General features: G+C 32.7%; 2 protein-coding genes and 1 pseudogene across 2 annotated transcripts; all 3 read left to right on the top strand.

Moving 5' to 3' along the window:
• The first annotated feature begins 3,957 nt into the window (after positions 1-3,957).
• Positions 3,958-7,187, top strand: LOC127097607 (receptor-like protein EIX1). Its single transcript, XM_051036110.1, has one exon. The coding sequence runs from the start codon at positions 4,045-4,047 to the stop codon at positions 7,006-7,008; it is 2,964 nt and encodes a 987-aa protein (XP_050892067.1). The 5' UTR covers positions 3,958-4,044; the 3' UTR covers positions 7,009-7,187.
• Positions 7,188-10,047: 2,860 nt separating this feature from the next.
• Positions 10,048-12,066, top strand: LOC127096047 (uncharacterized). The gene has a single exon (XM_051034672.1). It carries the CDS (start codon positions 10,048-10,050, stop codon positions 12,064-12,066), a length of 2,019 nt encoding a protein of 672 aa, XP_050890629.1.
• Positions 12,067-15,060: 2,994 nt separating this feature from the next.
• Positions 15,061-16,917, top strand: LOC127096046 (receptor-like protein EIX1; annotated as a pseudogene).
• Positions 16,918-20,464: the final 3,547 nt, after the last annotated feature.

The following is a 20,464-nucleotide window of genomic DNA, read 5'->3' as shown; positions in this document are numbered from 1 at the left end:
TCGTTAGGGTACCATTTTTGTTTCATCCTTTGTTATCATCAAAATCTTAGAGATACATTGTAGAACTAAATTTGTTCTTACAGACATACCATCCCCTATGATTCTTTTTTGACAAAGAACATACTAAACTAAAGTTTCCTAGAACACACCACACATCCGCACCATGATTGGGCCTCCTCAATATGAGGTCCCTTCATAAAGCCCTCTTATCTCATGGGATACACTTATAATAAATATTAACGATTAAACAAGTAGTCTTAACCACCCCCACTAAAGATAAACACTAAGTTCCCAGGATCAACAAAACAAAAGAGAGATGATACATTCGAGCTACACCAAATAGAAAGGAGACCATCAATATTACCTAAAGATAGAGAAAAACTCCAATTACAGAAATAACTCTCCCATAAGGAATGGACAAAAGAATCAGAAACACCACCCATCTTAGACTCCTGGATCGCTATGAAGACTAAAGATTTAGAGAGAATGAGCTCTCTCACCTTAATATACTTAATCTTACTCCTTAACCTATGAATATTAAAAGACCCAGTTAATATCGAACACAACTCCTAGACAATCTAGCTATCTCAATTTCCTATCTCTTTTTTCTAGGCCCACTAAACGCTCAACCTCAGTCTTAGAACTAAGCACAAAAGTACAACCTAATTGTTTGGAAATTTTGAAAACCTTGGATATTTCTTTCTATCTAAAGATTCAAAGAACTCTGGAGATTAAGGAATAGGTCGTGCGTAAGTCACTTGAAGCACTTAGAAAAGGAGCACAATTCAGGCTTATGGAGAACTTAAGACCTTGTGAACTCAAGTCTTCCTCAAGAATAGCTTTGGGAAAACTATCATGCATACAAACGCCAATGGAAGTTAGAGGACTAACAATACTTGAATCCAACATAGGAGTAGAGACTCCGGGAGATTGGTGCACTAAAGCAAGTTCAGAAGGAGAGTCTGACACTTGTCTAATATATGAAGTATCTGCAAAATCCACACTACGGTACAAAGATGAAGGAGGAGAGACAACTATGTCCAATAATGGAAATGAGCGCATATGAGAAAGATTCAATAGGATAAATTCAGTAGGAGAGTCTGGCGCTCGTTCATCATCTGAAAAATCAAGCCTCTGAGTAGTCGTGGAGAAATCCCCTCTAAAAGCAACAAGTGATAAAGTAGGATCAAGATTTGCCTACTTAAAATTTCGGGCTGTCACACTTAGAATAGATTTTTTAGATTTCATCATTGAGAAATTTTTATCCAAAAACTGTTGGGTGAGTCGAGAGGATTTGACTGCAGATGCAAAAATAAATCTAAATTTCAAATCATATAATTAAAAGATAAATCAGTTGAAGTTCAATACTATTTCAACGATTGATTTCAAATTATAATTTTTTATTAATATTAATAATATAAAAATACGATAAAATATAATATATGAAAACTAATATAACAGAAGTAGAGGTGCAAAACAAGCCGCCTGCTCCGCGTCGTCTTAAACCCGTAAAAAAAGGAGGGACGAGCAAGTCCGCCAAATGAAATTGAACTTATAAATATAGTCTCCCTCACCGAGATGACGGGTTGGTGGGCAGGGTGCTTGCTAGCCTATTTATTTCTTTTTTTTTCTTTTTTTTTTATTAGATTAAAAAATCTAGTTTGGAACAAATAGTGACTAAATGATTAAAATTAGGTGTGGTTTTTGTAAGTTTGGAAAAATCTATTTCTTCTATCTGTTTGTCTTAACATTAGATACACCGTGCATGGAAGAAAAAGAGATGTGGACGTGACTTAGTAGCTCCAACAATTTCAAATATTTTTCAAGTGCAAAGAATCAAAATCATTGTTTTCCATTTTTTCAGGCGACACGATGTATGTGAGCAATTATTGATCAAGAAATTGTTTTTGTTCCATCAATTAAGAATTGAAATGGAATACATGACAAAATCATAACTTTGCATGTGGATTTCAATAGAGCATTAAATGAATGGGTCAGAAAAATTAGGTTACAACTATGAATCTACTATAGTTTAAATAAAACTAATTATATTCTATTTGCCTTTCGAAATTTTTTATTATTATTTTTATTAATTAAAAAAACAATTAATATAATAGATTTTATTAATAAAATTTACTATTAAAATATATTCAAACAATTTGTTCAAATTTTAAAACCGTATTATATTTTATTTTGTATATTCTTAATTTTTGAATCAATATATAATTTTAATATAAATCAATTTCAAACATAAACACTAACAATTACAAATATTTCTCAAAATCATATTCTCAATTTTTTTCTTGGCCACAAGTGTCTGACCAATTATTTAATAATTTTAAAAAAAAATAAAATGTAAAAAGAATAAGACCCGCGTGATGTGTAATTAATAATTGATTTTTATTTGATTTATATTTAATTTAAATCATATTTATTTATTTTTAAATATGGTTAAAGAATCATATTATAATAATTCATTATTAATTATAATATAGACAACAATATGAATTAATCAACAATAAAAATGAACGTTTTATTTAAAAGAAAATGTATATGTTTGTAAGTTAACAATGACATTTATAATTTAATTTTTGTAAATTTTAATAACTCTAAAAGATATTACATGTGATCAATTTTTATATTTTGATTCTCATATCTCTCTGACACTCATATGGATGTGAGAAACCAATAATATTATTCTTTGTCTTTAATTTAATTGTTCGTAGTAATATGAAAAATGTAATAGTGAAGTATATAAATATAATTGAAAAGTGTTGTATACTCTATAATATTTTGATATCAATAAACAATGGATAGTCTTTGAAATTTGTGTAATAAATAATTTAATATGCTTTTATTAAAGTCAAAAATATTTAATAGTGTTTGGATTCACGCGTCACTTTAATTTTTGTGGCAATATACTTAGTTGGAGTAAGTGTTAGACTCTTAGATTATTTTATTCAAAATAAGTGAAGTATTATATTGAAAATATATATGATTTTTTTTTATAATTCAAAAATTATTTCAAAAAATAATAAATAATATTAAATAAGGTTTAAGTAAAATATATATTTCAAAATTATTGTTTATTTTTTTAATATTCAAAATCATGATTTGAAAAAAAAATAGTATGTGTTTTGATCTTTTAAAAAATAAAGATGAGTTTTTGAAGATGATAATTATATATACATATAACTTTAAGATACGCCACATTATAAGTGGCTATCCAATCTCTCAAATATAAGACTAATTGTAACAAGGAAAATTCTTAAATAGATACAAATATAATGTACTTTTAAAAATAACCAATCATAACTTTTTATTAATTAAAATAATAAAAATAACATTTTCTCTCTTTTTCATAAGTATAATCACTCATAATTTTAATTAAAAAAATTTAAATTAAATAAACTTAAAGAAATTGCGTTTCTTATTGAATGTTTCTAAAAGTATGAATTTATGTTTATTTCCATTCAAGTTTTTCTCTTGTAACAAATATTAAGTTACAATTATGTATCTTTACAAAATTTAAAAGAATTAACAACTACTATAAAAAGACACCGCAGAAACTAATATGTTCAATTGAAAAGTAAAAAAAATAAATGTGTTAAAACAAAAGAATAGTGAAATTTGCAAGTTTAAAATTATTTATCTAGTTTCATTCATTAAAAATTAAAATTGTAGAAATGACAAAATCTTATCTTTAACTATGGAGTAATTTGAGCATAAATGAATGGACGATAAACATTTGGCTACAATTAAGGAAAGACTAATAAATTAAAAATCATCAATGGGCAAGCCAAAACTGATAATACTAAAAATTAAGGTAAGAAATGGTAATATAGAAATCCCGTCCATTGGGCAAATAAAAAAAAATGAAATTTATTAAAATCAAAGAAAATGAATATTACAAGTTTAAGATAAGAGAAAACAGAGAGAAAAAAATTCTATTGAACATAATTCTTTATATATATGGACTTGTATAACTCTTAGAATATAGTACCATTCCCGAAAATCTGTGCTTTATTAAATTAGTGAATTAAGATGAAAATTTATATGATTCTTATATTTCATGCATCATTGGTGTTGTCCTCCATTTCCAGGTTCAACTCAACAACAGAAAATGGAGACATGAAATGCAAAGAGAGGGAGAGACATGCACTCCTCACATTCAAACAAGGTCTTCAAGATGAGTTTGGCTTGTTGTCCACATGGAAGAACAATCCAAATGCAGATTGCTGCAAATGGAATGGAGTTGAATGCAATAACCAAACAGGTTATGTTCAAAGACTTGATCTGCATGGATCTTCTTCAAAATATTTGAGCGGTGACATCAATCCTTCAATAGCCATGCTTCAACATCTAAATTATCTAGACCTTAGTTTTTTGAATAATAGAGGTGAAATCCCAAAATTTATTTGCTCCTTGAGTAAATTACAATACCTTAATCTCTCAAATGGCTTTTATAATGGCGAGATTTCTTGTCACCTTGGAAATCTCACACAATTGCAACACCTTGATCTCAGCGACAATGAATTGAGTGGAGCAATTCCTTTTCAACTTAGAAATCTGTTACGATTGCAACACCTTGATCTCAGCTACAATGAACTCAGTGGAGCAATTCCTTTTCAACTTGGAAATCTCACACAACTGCAAGACCTAGATCTCAGCCACAATAATCTTGTTGGAGATATCCCTATGCAACTCGGAAATCTTTCATTGTTGGAGTCTCTTATGCTCGGTTACAATTCTGATCTTAGAATCAAGTGGCGAACTCAAGCGAATGTTGAGTGGCTATCCAACCTCTCTTTTTTGAGAAATCTTGACTTGAGTAGAGTTCAAAATCTCAACGATTCTGCTCATCACGCCTTGCAATTCATCGGGAAGCTTCCAATCCTAGAAAAGCTGTCTCTAAGTCAATGTGGCCTTTCTGACGTCAATATCCCTTTGTTATCTGATTCCCATTTGAACTTTTCCACTTATCTTACTATCCTTGATGTAGATAAGAATCAGTTAACATCATCGATGATATTCCACTGGGTATTTAATTACAGTTCCAATCTTCAGTACCTTGACTTGTCTCATAACTTTTTAAGAGGTGTCATTCCGGATGATTTTGGCACTTTAATGCACTCACTTGTGACACTCGATCTATCTTACAATAGTATAGAGGGAAAGATCCCTAAATCCATTGGAAATGTATCCTCCTTACAACATTTGTCATTATCGGATAATCATATTTCTGGCATGTTACCGGGCCTTTCTTTTCCCTTGTCTTTGAGACGGTTATTACTTGGTGGAAATAATTTCAATGGAGAAATACCCACGAGCATCAGATTGCTTACAGAGTTAGAGATTTTGCACCTGGGCGATAACTCTTTTGAAGGTATAGTCTCTGAATCTCATTTCACAAACCTCTCCAAATTGAATGGCCTAGATTTGTCTCATAACTCGTTGACTATGAAAGTTAGTGATCAATGGGTTCCTCCTTTTCAATTATTACATTTTGATTGTTCATCTTGTAATTTTGATTTTACATTTCCTAATTGGCTTCAAACACAAAATTATTTATCCTGGCTTTACCTTTCAAATGTCTCTAATCTACCTCCAATACCTCACTGGTTTTGGGGCAAATTGCAAACACTGTCTGTCGTGACCATTCCCAATAGCAATCTTACAGGAAGGATTCCCAATTTGGAACTCAAGCTAGACCAAAGTTCTTATATAGATTTGAGTTCAAATAAACTAGAAGGTCATATTCCTTCTTATTTACTTCAAGCAGGAGCACTCCGTCTTTCCAATAATAAATTTTCAGATCTTGTTTCTTTTCTATGCCACAAAAATAATCCTAACGTTTTAGGAATTTTTGATATATCGAACAACCAATTAAAAGGTGAGTTACCGGATTGTTGGAGTAATTTAACCTCATTACAATATGTTGACATGAGCAATAACAAGTTGTCTGGAAACATTCCCTTCTCAATGGGAACCCTTGTTAACATGGAAGCTTTGATTTTAAGAAATAATAGTTTAAGTGGTCAACTCTCTTCCTCATTGAAGAATTGCTCAAACAAGTTGGCTTTTCTAGACCTTGGGGAAAATATGTTTCATGGTCAAATACCTTCATGGATTGGAGATAGCTTGCAACAGTTAGTCATCTTAAGCCTTCGATTCAATAACTTCTACGGAAATATACCTTTGAATCTATGTTATTTGAGAAAGCTTCGAGCCTTGGATTTGTCACTAAATAACTTATCAGGAGGAATCCCAACTTGCGTACAAAATTTTACTTCAATAGCTCAAAACTTCGTGAACTCAACTACATCAATGGAGCATCGGTATAATTCCAGGAATGCAATTTTGAACACAAATTATGTTTTCAACTTATTCCTGACATGGAAAGGTGTAGACCGACCTTTCAAAAACGCAGATGTTTTTCTAAAAAGCATTGATCTCTCATGTAACCATCTGACAGGGAAAATACCAACTGAAATAGAGTACTTACTTGGCTTGATTTCCTTAAATTTGTCAAGTAACAATCTCAGTGGGGAAATCATATCTAACATAGGAAACTTAAAGTTCCTAGAATTTCTTGATTTGTCAAAAAATCACTTATCAGGCAGAATTCCTTCTAGTTTAACTTATATTGATCGTCTCACTATGTTGGATTTGTCAAACAATCAGCTTTTTGGAAAAATTCCAATTGGAACACAGTTGCAGACATTCAATGCTTCAAGTTTTGAAGGAAATTTTGATCTGTGTGGCGAACCACTTGATAGAAAATGTCCAGGAGAAGACCCACCAAAATATCAAGTGCCACCAACTGATGATGTTGGAGATGAGAATTCAATATTTTTGGAAGCATTATACATGAGCATGGGGATAGGATTCTTCACTGGTTTTGTTGGCTTGGTAAGCTCAATATTTTTACTACCCTCTTGGAGAGAAACCTATTCCAAATTCTTGAACACTTTGATATTGAAAGCGTTCATGTGGTGGAAGGAGTGAATGATATTGAAACCTATTCCAAATTCTTGAACACTTATCCAATTACAATGCTTTGAGGATTCTATTTCAAAGTTTTAAATTTTTGTTTTTTTGTGTGTGTGTGCAGAATCTCTAGTTGTACCGTGTTGGATTAGTGTATCTTTTGCTGTTTTAGAATAATGGATAGGATGAATATCTCGGTAGAGTTTGATTGTGATTTGTTAAGCTTTCAAGTTTGTTACTTTTCGTATAGAAATGTAATCATTATATGTTATCAAGTTAATAACTAATAACATGCACTACTAGAAAAAATAGCTTTGATGACACAATATTACAACGGTTATTTTTCCACCGTTATTATATAAAAACATTTGCACGCATATATTTTTTTTATTAACAAACTTTTCATCACGGTTCCTTTAAAATTTGTTCTTTATTAAATTAGTGAAATTAAGATGAAAATTTATATCATTCTTAAATTTCATGCACCATTGGTGGGGTCCTCCATTTCCGGGTTCAATCCTTCAATAGCTATGCTTCAATATCTAAAATATCTAGACCTTAGTTCTTTTATTAATGGTGGCCAAATCCCAAACTCAAGCCAATGTTGAGGGGCTCTCCAGCCTCTCTGTTTTGAGAAATCTTGACTTGAGTGAAGTTCAAAATCTCAACAATTATGCTCATCACACCTTGCAATTCATAGGGAAGCTTCCAATCTTAGAAAAGTTGTATCTAAATCAATGTGGGCTTTCTGATGGTAATATCCCTTTCTTATCCTACTCATCTTTGAACTTTTTCACTTCTCTTACTCACCTTGACCTAAATGGGAATCAATTAACATCATCATCGATGATATTCCACCGGGTGTTTAACTTAGTTGGAGATATACCGACGAGCATCTTACTCTTTGTAAGAGACACACCACATATTCACCCAAATACTCAAGTCTCCATATTTCCAACCAATATGAAACTATTACTCACACTACTCACACTTAATACATTCTCAACAACTTAAGGAGGTAGAATTTTTAGACCTGAGCAATAACTCTTTTGAAGGTATAGTCTCTGAATATCATTTCATAAACCTCTCCAAATTGAATCACCTAGACTTATCTTATAACTCGTTGACTATGAAGGTTAGTGATCAATGGGGTCCTCCTTTTCAATTATTAGAATTTGATTGTTTATCTTGAAATTTTGATTCTAGATTTCCTGATTGACTTCAAACACAAAATTCTTTATCCTTTCTTTCCCTGTCAAATGTCAGTAATCTACATCCAATACCTCACTGGTTTTGGGAAAATACCAACTGAAATAGAGTACTTACTTGGCTTGATTTCCTTAAATTTGTCAAGTAACAATCTTAGTGGGGAAATCATATCTAACATAGGAAACTTAAAGTTCCTAGAATTTCTTGATTTGTCAAGAAATCACTTATCAGGCAGAATTCCTTCTAGTTTAACTTATATTGCTCGTCTCACTATGTTGGATTTGTCAAATAATCAGCTTTTTGGAAAAATTCCAATTGGAACACAGTTGCAGACATTCAATGCTTCAAGTTTTGAAGGAAATTTTGATCTGTGTGGCGAACCACTTGATAGAAAATGTCCAGGAGAAGACCCACCAAAACATCAAGTGCCACCAACTGATGATGTTGGAGATGAGAATTCAATATTTTTGGAAACATTATACATGAGCATGGGGGTAGGATTCTTTACTAGTTTTATTGGTTTGGTAGGCTCAATATTGTTACTACCCTCTTGGAGAGAAACTTATTCCAAATTCTTGAACACTTTGATATTGAAAGCCTTCATGTGGTGGAAGGAGTGAATGTACGATGAACAGGTAGTTTATAATTACCACTGTTAATATAAGTTTATACTGAATTTTGGACTTTGGGATATATGCGTGATATAAATTTATATCTGAACAATTTATGCAATGTTCAATCTCATAATATAGTTGTAGTTTGCACATTTAAGTTAATCTATATATTTCACTTATCCAATTTCAATGTTTTGAGGATTTTGTTTTAAAGTTTTAAAGTTTTGTTTATTTTTTTATGTTTGTGCAGAATCTCTAGCTGTACCGTACTGGATGAGTGCATGTTTTGATGTTTTAGAATAATGGATAGGATGAATACCTCAATAGAGTTTGATTGTGTTTTGTTAAGCTTTCAAGTTTGATAGAGTTTGATTGTGTTTTGTTAAGCTTTCAAGTTTGTTACTTTTCGTATGGAAATGTAATCATTATATGTTATCAAGTTAATAGCTAATAACATGCACTACTAAAATAAATAAATTTGATGACACAATATTACAACGGTTACTTTTCCACCGTTATTACATAAAACATTTGTACGCATATATTTTTTTTATTAACAAACTTTTCATCACGGTTCCCTTAAAATTTGTTCTTTATTAAATTAGTGAAATTAAGATGAAATTTTATATCATTCTTATATTTCATGCACCATTGGTGGTGTCCTCCATTTCCGGGTTCAAATCAACAACAGAAAATGGAGACATGAAGTGCGAGGGAGAGACATGTGTTATGAGTGAGACAAGTCCAGTTGATACAAGTGAGGTAAATGAAGAATGGAATGATGACGTGGCAAAGGAGAAGGTAGTGATACGTAGCAAGAGAAGCAAGGGAGAGCATCCAATATGGACCCAGTTTGTTAGAAATTGAGATAATATTAATAATGGGGTAGTTATTAGAGTGGGGTGAATTTGTATGAGAACATTCTCTCTCTCTCTCTTATCTCTCTTATTCACCACACATTTGGAATATTGTACTATTTCCGTTATTTCCCTTTTACCCATTGTATTTCTTCCCTGCTCAGATTTGCAGTGGAATTCATATTTCAATTTCACTATCCATACTCATCCTTCATTGCTGCTATTTTACTTGTTCCCATTGCACTGCCATTACACTGGTGCTTTCATTCCATCCATGGCCGACAACACCAGAATGAAGGAGCTTGCAGCTGAGGTACGACGCCAAGGTGAAGTCCTGGAGCAAAACGAAAAGCATCAATGTTGCTCGTTTTGAGCGAATGGAGACGATGCAGCAGGCATCAGAGTCACGATTTGCAGAGCTGTCCACATCGATGGAGATGATGCTGAAACAAATGCAAGCTATAGTCGTCACCTATGGAAGCACGAACTCAGGGACTCATTCATCATCGTCAGGGAATGTTTATACACCACCTCCTTTTCATGTTCGCAACATCAAGCTGGAGTTTCCAAGGTTTAATGGTAAAAATGTTTTAGATTGGATTTTCAAGGCTGAACAATTTTTTGGCTATTATCATACCCCAGATCCGGAGAGATTGATTATTGCTTCAGTTCATCTTGAACACGAAGTTGTTCCGTGGTTCCAAATGGTTACTAGATCTCAACCATTTCAATCATGGAACGATTTTACAAGAGCTCTTGAATTGGACTTTGGCCCCTCAATTTATGATTGTCCGAGAGCATCTTTGTTTAAATTGCAACAAACAAAAGTTGTTAATGATTATTATCTGGAATTTACTGCATTATCCAATCGTGTTTATGGATTAAGTAATGATGCATTAATTGATTGTTTTGTAAGTGGATTGAAAGAGGAAATCCGTAGAGATGTTATGTTGCATTGTCCTATTTCAATTGTGAAAGTTGTGTCTATTGCCAAGTTATTTGAGGAAAAATTGGCTGCTAAGAATATTGTGTTTGTTCCACAAAAATCATCTTACCACCAAAATAGAACTCACTTCAATCCAACCAGAAATGACCAAACACAAGCTACCGAAAAAGCCCCCAACCCACCCTTACTTCCAACACCTCTTACTAGACCTATGAGCCAACTCCAAAAGAATCCTGCAATCAAAAGGATTTCTCCAACTGAGATGCAGTTAAGAAGAGAGAAAGGTTTGTGTTACTTTTGCGATGATAAATTCTCTTTCTCACATAAGTGCCCAAACAAACAATTGATGTTATTAGAGCTGCATGATGATCCCGATACCCTTATTTCAACTAGCTCAGCAGCCATAAATCTTACAGCAGATAATGAAGAGATGACAAAGCATCATTTATCTCTTAATGCTTTAGATGGAGCTACAGGAATGGGTGTTATCAGATTTAAAGGTTATATTGGTCCTATTAGTGTTTCTATCTTGCTTTATGGAGGAAGTTCCGACAACTTTATTCAGCCACGTATTGTACACTGCTTAAATCTAGCTGTGGAACCAACTAAAGGGTGCAAGGTCCTGGGGGGTAATGGACAAAATATGAAGACTGAAGGTTTGGTCAAGAGCCTGTCTATGAAGATACAGGGCATTGAGATTACTGTGCCTGCATATCTCTTGCCGGTAGTAGGGGCTGATGTCATATTAGGAGCACCATGGTTGGCTTCATTAGGACCGCATGTAGCTGACTATGCTACATCTATGTTAAAATTTTATTTAGATGGGAAGTTTGTCACATTTCAAGGTGAAGAGAGAAATAAATCGATAGTAGCTCAGTTGAATCTCTTCAAGAGATTACACCAGATGGATGCAATTAGTGAGTTGTTCCCTATTCAAAAGATCGATCCAGCGGTTATAGGGGACAATTGGAATGACAGAACAATTAATCTTCAACCTGAAATGAGTACATTGTTGCATACATACAAGGAGATTTTTCAAATACCTAAAGGATTACCTCCCAAGAGAGAATTGACTCATGAGATATTATTGAAAGAGGGAGCACAACCTGTGAAGGTAAGACCATATAGATATCCTCATAGTCAGAAACAACAAATTGAAAAACTGGTGCAGGGCATGCTTGAAGAAGGCATAATCCAACCAAGTCTAAGTCCATTTTCATCTCCAATTATCTTAGTGAAAAAGAAAGATGGCACTTGGAAATGTTGTACGGATTATAGAGCTTTAAATGCCATAACTATCAAGGACAGTTTTCCCATGCCTATTGTGGATGAACTACTTGATGAGTTACACGAAGCAAAGTTTTTTTCGAAACTTAATCTTCGTTCGGGTTATCACCAGATTCTTCTCAAGCAAGAGGACAGGCAGAAAACGACTTTTAGAACTCACTAAGGCCATTACGAGTGGTTAGTGATGCCTTTCGGGCTCACAAATGCACCAACTACATTCCAAAGACTTATGAATCAGCTATTCCAACCGTTGTTAAGAAAATGCGTTCTCGTTTTCTTTGACGATATTCTAGTGTATAGCCCTTCATGGCAGTCACATTTGTAACATGTAGAAATTGTGTTCCAAATTCTAAGTCAGAATGTGTTGTTCGCCAAGTTATCCAAATGCTCATTTGGTTTATCCGAAGTGGAATACCTCGGTCACATCGTTTTTGGGGCTGATGTATCAATGGTTAGCACAAAGGTTCAAGCTGTGCTAGATTGGCTTATTCCAACAAACTTGAAACAGTTGCGCGTATTTCTTGGCCTCACCGGTTACTATCGAAGATTTATCAAGTCTTATGCAACCATAGCCGGTCCCCTCACTAATCTGTTAAAGAAAGACGCCTTTAGGTGGGATGAAAACACTCAAAGAGCTTTTGAGCAATTAAAAACGGCAATCACTTCCGCACCGGTGTTAGTGTTACCATATTTCTCCCAAGAGTTTATCCTTGAGATAGATGCTTCGGGTACAGGGGTGGGAGCAGTACTAAGCCAAGGAGGACATCCCATCGCCTTCTTTTCGAAGAAATTGACTCCACGAATGCAGCTTCAATCAGCCTATACACGTGAATTTTATGCTATTACAGCAGCATTAGCTAAGTTCCGGCACTATTTACTGGGTCATAAATTCATCCTGCGAACAGACCAAAAGAGCTTGAAAAGTTTGTTAGATCAGTCCCTCCAAACCCCTGAGCAGCAAGCTTGGCTTCGTAAATTCATTGGATTTGATTTCCGCATTGAATATAAGCCAGGCAAGGATAATCAAGCAGTTGATGCATTATCCAGAATGATGTCGTTATCCTTATCAGCACCGGAGTGTGAGTTTTTAGAGGAATTAAAGAAAGAAATTGTTGAGGATGAACATTTACAGTTAATAGTACAACAATGCTTTGATAATCATGTGATCAATGATAACTATTCGGTGAAAGATGGATTATTGTATTGGAAACACAGATTGGTAATTCCTGTTGAAAATAGCTTGATTCAAAACATTCTCAAAGAGTATCATGATACACCTATAGGGGGACACGCGGGACTGACCAGAACTCTTGCAAGGGTGGCGTCTCAGTTTTATTGGCCTAATATGCGACAACATGTGTAGAAATTCATTGAAGCTTGTATCATCTGTCAACAAGCTAAGTCTGTTAATACTCCTTATGCAGGCCTGTTGCAACCATTGCCAATTCCTGAACAGGTTTGGGAAGATATCACAATGGATTTTATTATGGGCTTACCCTCGTCTTCTGGTTTCACTGTGTTCATGGTAGTAGTGGACAGATTAAGTAAGTATGCTCATTTCATGCCCTTGAAATCTGATTGCTCTAGTAAAATAGTTGCTGAGGCATTTATGCATAATGTGGTTAAACTACATGGAATGCCTAAGTTAATAGTGTCTGACAGAGATAAGGTATTCACTAGTAAATTTTGGCAGCATCTCTTTCAATTACAGGGCACAACTTTAGCGATGAGTTCCGCTTATCACCCCCAAACGGATGGACAATCCGAAGCTGTCAATAAGTGCTTAGATATGTATTTGAGGTGTTTTTTCTTTCAATAATCCAAAGGCATGGTCAAAAGCTCTCACGTGGGCGGAACTGTGGTATAATACGGCGTTGCATTCAAGCTTGGGGATGTCTCCATTCAAAGCTTTATACGGTCGGGAACCTCCTAGGCTAACTCGTGACAACACTACCAATGTTGATCCAATGGAGCTGCAACAACAGTTATTGGAAAGAGATAGAATTTTATCTGAATTGAAAGAGAATTTTGGGAGAGCTCAACAGGTGATGAAGGCAAATGCTGATAAGAAACGAAGCAATGTTTCTTTGGAGATTCGTGATCAAGTTTTGGTTAAGTTGCAACCCTATAGGCAGTCTTCTGTAGCATTGCGGAAGAACAATAAGCTAGCGATGAGGTACTTTGGTTCATTCATCATCATTGACAAAATTGGTGTGGTTGCTTATAAACTTCAACTACCTGAGACAGCCTGTATTCATCCTATCTTTCATGTCTCGCAATTGAAAGTGTTCAAAGGACTCACTGTTGTACCATACTTGCCATTACCCTTAACTATAGTGGAAGAAGGTCCCGTCATTCAACCTGCAGCTGTGTTGAGTACTAGAAGCATTCTTAAAGGAGCCCAAGTGGTGGAACAATTGTTGGTGAAATGGAGTGATATGCCAAGTCATGAAGCAACTTGGGAAGACAAAGAAGATATGCTGCAGAGTTACCCGAACTTCAATCTTGAGGACAAGATTGCTCTTGAAAGGGAGGGTAATGTTATGAGTGAGACAAGTCCAATTGATACAAGTGAGGTAAATGAAGAATGGAATGATGATGTGGCAAAGGAGAAGGTAGTGAGACGTAGCAAGAGAAGCAAGGGAGAGCATCCAATGTGGACCCAATTTGTTAGGAATTGAGATAATATTAATAGTGGGGTAGCTATTAGAGTGGGGTGAATTTGTATGAGAACATTCATTCTCTCTCTCTTATCTCTCTGATTCACCACACATTTGGAATATTGTACTATTTCCGTTATTTCCCTTTTACCCATTGTATTTCTTCCCTGCTCAGATTTGCAGTGGAATTCATATTTCAATTTCACTATCCATACTCATCCTTCATTGCTGCTATTTTACTTGTTCCCATTGCACTGGCATTACAACATGCACTCCTCACATTCAAACAAGATCTTCAAGATGAGTATGGCATGTTGTCCAAGTGGAAGGAAGGTTCAAATGAAGATTGCTGCAAATGGAATGGAGTTCAATGCAACAACCAAGCAGGTTATGTTTAAATGCTTGATCAGAAGGAACAGGTTATCTGAGTGGTGAAATCAATCCTTCAATAGCTATGCTTCAATATCTAAAATATTTAGACCTTGGTTCTTTTATTAATGGTGGCCAAATCCCAAACTCAAGCCAATGTTGAGTGGCTCTCCAGCCTCTCTGTTTTGAGAAATCTTGACTTGAGTGAAGTTCAAAATCTCAATAATTCTGCTCATCACACCTTGCAATTCATAGGGAAGCTTCCAATCTTAGGAAAGTTGTATCTAAATCAATGTGGGCTTTCTGACGGTAATATCCCTTTCTTATCCTACTCATATTTGAACTTTTTCACTTCTCTTACTCACCTTGATCTAAATGGGAATTAATTAACATCATCATCAATGATATTCCACCGGGTGTTTAACTTAGTTGGAGATATAGGGATGAGCATCTTACTCTTTGTGAGAGACACACCACATATTCACCCAAATACTCAAGTCTCCATATTTCCAACCAATATGGAACTATTACTCACACTACTCACACTTAATACATTCTCAACAACTTAAGGAGGTAGAATTTTTAGACCCGAGCAATAACTCTTTTGAAGGTATAGTCTCTGAATATCATTTCATAAACCTCTCCAAATTGAATCACCTAGACTTATCTTGTAACTCGTTGACTATGAAGGTTAGTGATCAATGGGGTCCTCCTTTTCAATTATTAGAATTTGATTGTTTATCTTGAAATTTTGATTCTAGATTTCCTAATTGGCTTCAAGCAGAAGCGCTACATCTTTCTAATATAAATTTTCAGATTTAGTTTATTTTCTATGCAACAAAAATGATTCCAACAATCTAGGAAATTTTGATATATCAAACAATCAATTAAAAAGTGAGTTACCCGATTGTTGGAGTAATTTACCTTCATTACAATATGTTGACCTGAGCAATAACGAGTTGTTGGTAAACATTGCATTCTCAATGGGTTCCCTTGTTAACATGGAGGCTTTGAGTTTAAGAAATAATAGTTTAAGTGGTCAACTTTCTTCCTCATTGAAGAATTTCTCAAACAAGTTGACTTTTCTGAACCTCGAGGATAATATGTTTCATGGTCAAATACCTTCATGGATTAGTGGTAGCTTGCAACAATTAGTCACCTTAAGCCTTTGATTTAATAACATCTACGAAAATATACCTTCAAATATTTGTTATTTGAGAAAAGTTCGAGTCTTGGATTTGTCACTAAATAACTTATCAGGAGGAATCCCAACTTGCATACAAAATTTTACTTCAATAGCCCAGAACTTCGTGAACTCAACTACATCAATAAAGCACGGGTATTTTCCAAGGAATAGGGATTTTTCTACGGATTATGTTTTCATCTTATTCTTGATGTGGAAAGGTATAGACCAACCCTACAAAAATGCAGATGTTTTTCTAAAAACCATTGATCTCTCATGTAACCATCTTACCAAGAAAATACCAACTGAAATAGAGTATTTATTTGGGTTTACTTCCTTAAATTTAACAATCTCAGCGGAGAAATCGTTTCAAACATAGGAAATTTAAAATTCCTAGAATTTCTTGATTTGTCAAGAAATCACTTTTCAGGAAGAATTCCTTCTAATCTATCTCATATTGATCGTCTCACTTGGTTGGACTTGTCAAACAATGAACTCTATGGAAAAATTCCAATTGGAACAGTAGCAGACATTCAGTGTTTCATGTTTTGAATGAAATTCTAACCTATGTAGAGAACCACTCGATAGAAAATGTCTAGGACAAGATCCACCAAAACCTCAAGTGCAAACAACTAATACAGAAGATGACAATTCAGTAATTTTGGAAGCATTATACATGAGCATGAGGATAGGAATCTTTACTGGTTTTGTTGGGTTGGCAGGCTCATTATTGTTACCACCCTCTTGGAGAGAAACTTACTCCAAATTCTTGAACACTTTGATATTGAAAGCCTTCATATGATGGAAAGAGTGAATGCAACTCTCTCGTTGCTCTAAAGTAGATGAATGATAAACAGGTACTGACTGCTATTTTTTCTTATTTTTCATAACAAAAGAATTTCTACAATTTATATCATGTTACTCATTCATTATTTTTGGATATCAAGGGGATATGATATTTAAACATATAAAACTTCTTCTATTCCTCCATTTTAGTACCTGAATATTTAATAATCAGCCATAACAAACAAAATAAATTGCACTATATCTATGCAAGTTTGAACAATTAAGTTATCTTTTATATCCTGGCCATTTATTTGCTGCCTCCATATGCAAATAATTTTTTACAGGATGATATTCTACGCCTTCTTTACGAGATGAGTACATCTTTTGCTGTTTTAAAATAATGTTGTTCCTTTAGCAGTTTACAGATCATTTTTTTGTTAATAGATAGGATGAATGCCTATTCTTGTTATGTACTAAATAAAATGAATGTCATTTTGTTATAATTTTCCTGTCATAAAGTTTTATTGTGTTTTGTTAACCTTTCGTGTTTGGTAGTTTTTGATTGAAAATGTAATCGATAATAAGCTATCAAGTTATTAATTAATGATATGTTGCATTCTCTATATATAAGAAAAATGGTTCTACCTTTTATAATGAGATAAAAATCATTATATTTTCTTCATTCGACCACATTCTACATTCTCTTGCTCGTTTGTCCATTTTTTAAATGTTCGCACGCATTAAAACATAAACATATTTTTTATTTAATTTTGGTCTTAATTTAAATTATTTATGTAATAAATTCTCTCCATCCCTCTCTCTCCTCTCATTCCCTCCCCCCTCTCTCTTCCAATAAAAGTCACCAAATAATTTGAATATTTTATAACTCTCTTCTTTCTTTCATCATTGATAACATTATAAAATTTAGGTGTTTTTGACTCACTGAATTGGAATTGCAATATTTAATTCTCAATTTTTAAAAAAAAATTATACAAGAAAAATTTAGGTGTTTTTAACTTACATTTATGCAATTTGTTACAAGAAATCATCCTGCCCACCAATGCATTTGTTACAAGAAAAAATTTACAACTTTAATAGTTTATGCAATTCTTTATTTTGACAGAATTTCTTCTAATCATCTCTTTTTTATTGACATATTCAAATAAATCCTTACAACATAATCTTAAGAAAAGTGATAGACCATACACTATGTTTTCTTATAATTTAAAAAAATGTTCCTTTCTTTGGATTCCTCTGTTACCAAAATAAATACCATTAAATTAGTTGATATTTTCCTATCTTTAAACATGCAATCAGGGACATAGTTGTATTAAAAAATCAAGTTTTGAAATTCATATCCTCAATTTAGTGAAATTAGATTTATTTTGATTAAAATCATCACTATTACAAATAACCTTGTTTCACCTCGGACGTGAGGTGGATTGTAGCTCGGTTACCCAGATGAGATAAGGAAGGACTACATTCTATTTTACCCCTCGATTTTTTGAATAATCGACAAAAAAAAAGTTGAATATAGAGTGAGTTCGATCCCCAAGAACTGTACATTTTTTTTTTAAAGGATGTCACTTTACCTCTCGATTATATAATTAAATAATAGATCAGATATATTAATTATTTAATGAATTTAGAAAGATGAAATTTGGTTATAATATGAAACAGAGGGAATATATATATTATATATATATATATATATATATATATATATATATATATAATATAGATATATATATATATATATATATATATATATATATATATATATAGATATAGAGAGAGAGAGAGAGAGAGAGAGAGAGAGAGAGAGAGAGAGAGAGAGAGAAGAGAGAGAGAGAGAGAGAGAGAGAGAGAGAGAGAAGAGAGAGAGAGAGAGAGAGAGAGAAGAGAGAGAGAGAGAGAGAGAGAGAGAGAGAGAGAGAGAGAAGAGAGAGAGAGAGAGAGAGCGAGAGAGAGAGAGAGAGAGAGAGAGGAGAGAGAGAGAGAGAGAGAGAGAGAGAGAGAGATTAATTACTATGCACTGTTAGTGTAAAATGTTTTACACAATTGATTCATCACCATCACCCGTTTGCATTACTTTAAAGATTTTTAAAATAAAAGTCAAACTTGTTTCAACATCCAACGGTTATAATTAACTGACAGTGTAAAAGGATTTTACATTATCAGTGTATTTCAATTATATATATAATTATTTATTTTACACAATTGATTCATGTTTTATTAATATATAAAATTATTTATTTTACATTTTTTATCATTTCAATCTATAAATATAATCTCCATCTATGTTGGAATCATCTTCATCATAAATCTAGGATCATAAATCTAGGATGACAAATATTGGTATTGCGCTCCATTTGAACCATGGTGAAAAATAAATATTGGGTATTGCATGAATTTGTTTCTGATATAAAGTTAAAAAAGAATTAGATAAATAAAATAAATTTAAAGTACACACAATGCTATTTTAATTTGTAAAATCTCATGACGCTCTGATTAAACGTAGATGATTTCCCAACAACATTTGGGTGTCTTATGGATTAAGTACTATCAAATTATTAATGGCAGGGTTATAAGCGTTGTTACTCATTTAAGGACGATGAAGAAACACGCTTATATTTTATTCAATAAAATATGTTCGAAATTTTTTGTTGCCTCAATTATTACTAAAAATCACTACTAAAAAATTAAAATATTACAAAATTTAGAGACGAAAAATATTCGGTCATTAAATTTAATTTACAGAGATCGTAATGTACTTTTTGAAATTATAAACAAACTTTAGAGACATATTTGACCGTCTCCTATTATTTCTATCAGTAATTTCGTCTCTAACATATTAAGTTTTGTTTTTTATTAATAACATTTATTAGAGACGAATATTAGAGACAAATATTAGAGGCGATAATAATTAAAACGGCACGAAATTCGTCTCTAATTCCTTATTTAACTGATAAAAAGTCTAGAGACCGAAAATATTCCTCTCTAAATAAAAAATATTTTTTATAAAATTTATTATCTGCATTCAAACCTCATTAAATTTAAATTAACTTTTAGTCAACACATTTTTTATTTTAATTAATTAAATAGATATTAGATTAAATATATTTCCTAATATTTTAAATTTGTTTGATGTTTTTTTGGAAGTACTTCACACAATTTTATTGTTCTCTTAAGTATTTTATTAATGTTTGTTTTAATGATATAAATATTTATGATAATGTTTTAGATGCATAAATTTAAAAGTTATATAGGATAAATTTATTTTAATGTTTAATGTTACGGTCATTTCATTGGTCATTGAAAGATATATATGTTTAAAAATTAATTAATTTCTAGAATAATATATTTTTACTCATTTATTTATTGGAAGTTTAAATTTTTTAAAAATATTATAAAATTATTTGATTTAAAATTATAGAAATAAAAATAAAATAAAAATGAGTGTGGAAAGTTATTCTTATAAATTATAAATATTTCTCAATTAATATTACTTCATCAAAATCATTAACAATATATAAAATATTCATTCTTATAAATATTTTAGG

Source organism: Lathyrus oleraceus, chromosome 6 (assembly GCF_024323335.1).
Source record: "Lathyrus oleraceus cultivar Zhongwan6 chromosome 6, CAAS_Psat_ZW6_1.0, whole genome shotgun sequence".
Lineage (NCBI taxonomy): Eukaryota > Viridiplantae > Streptophyta > Magnoliopsida > Fabales > Fabaceae > Lathyrus > Lathyrus oleraceus.
This window is presented reverse-complemented; position numbering and strand designations above follow the sequence as displayed.

Coding starts and splice junctions, on each gene's coding strand:
- LOC127097607 (XM_051036110.1), top strand. CDS start 4,045: ATGAAAATTTATATGATTCTTATATTTCATGCATCATTGGTGTTGTCC.
- LOC127096047 (XM_051034672.1), top strand. CDS start 10,048: ATGGAGACGATGCAGCAGGCATCAGAGTCACGATTTGCAGAGCTGTCC.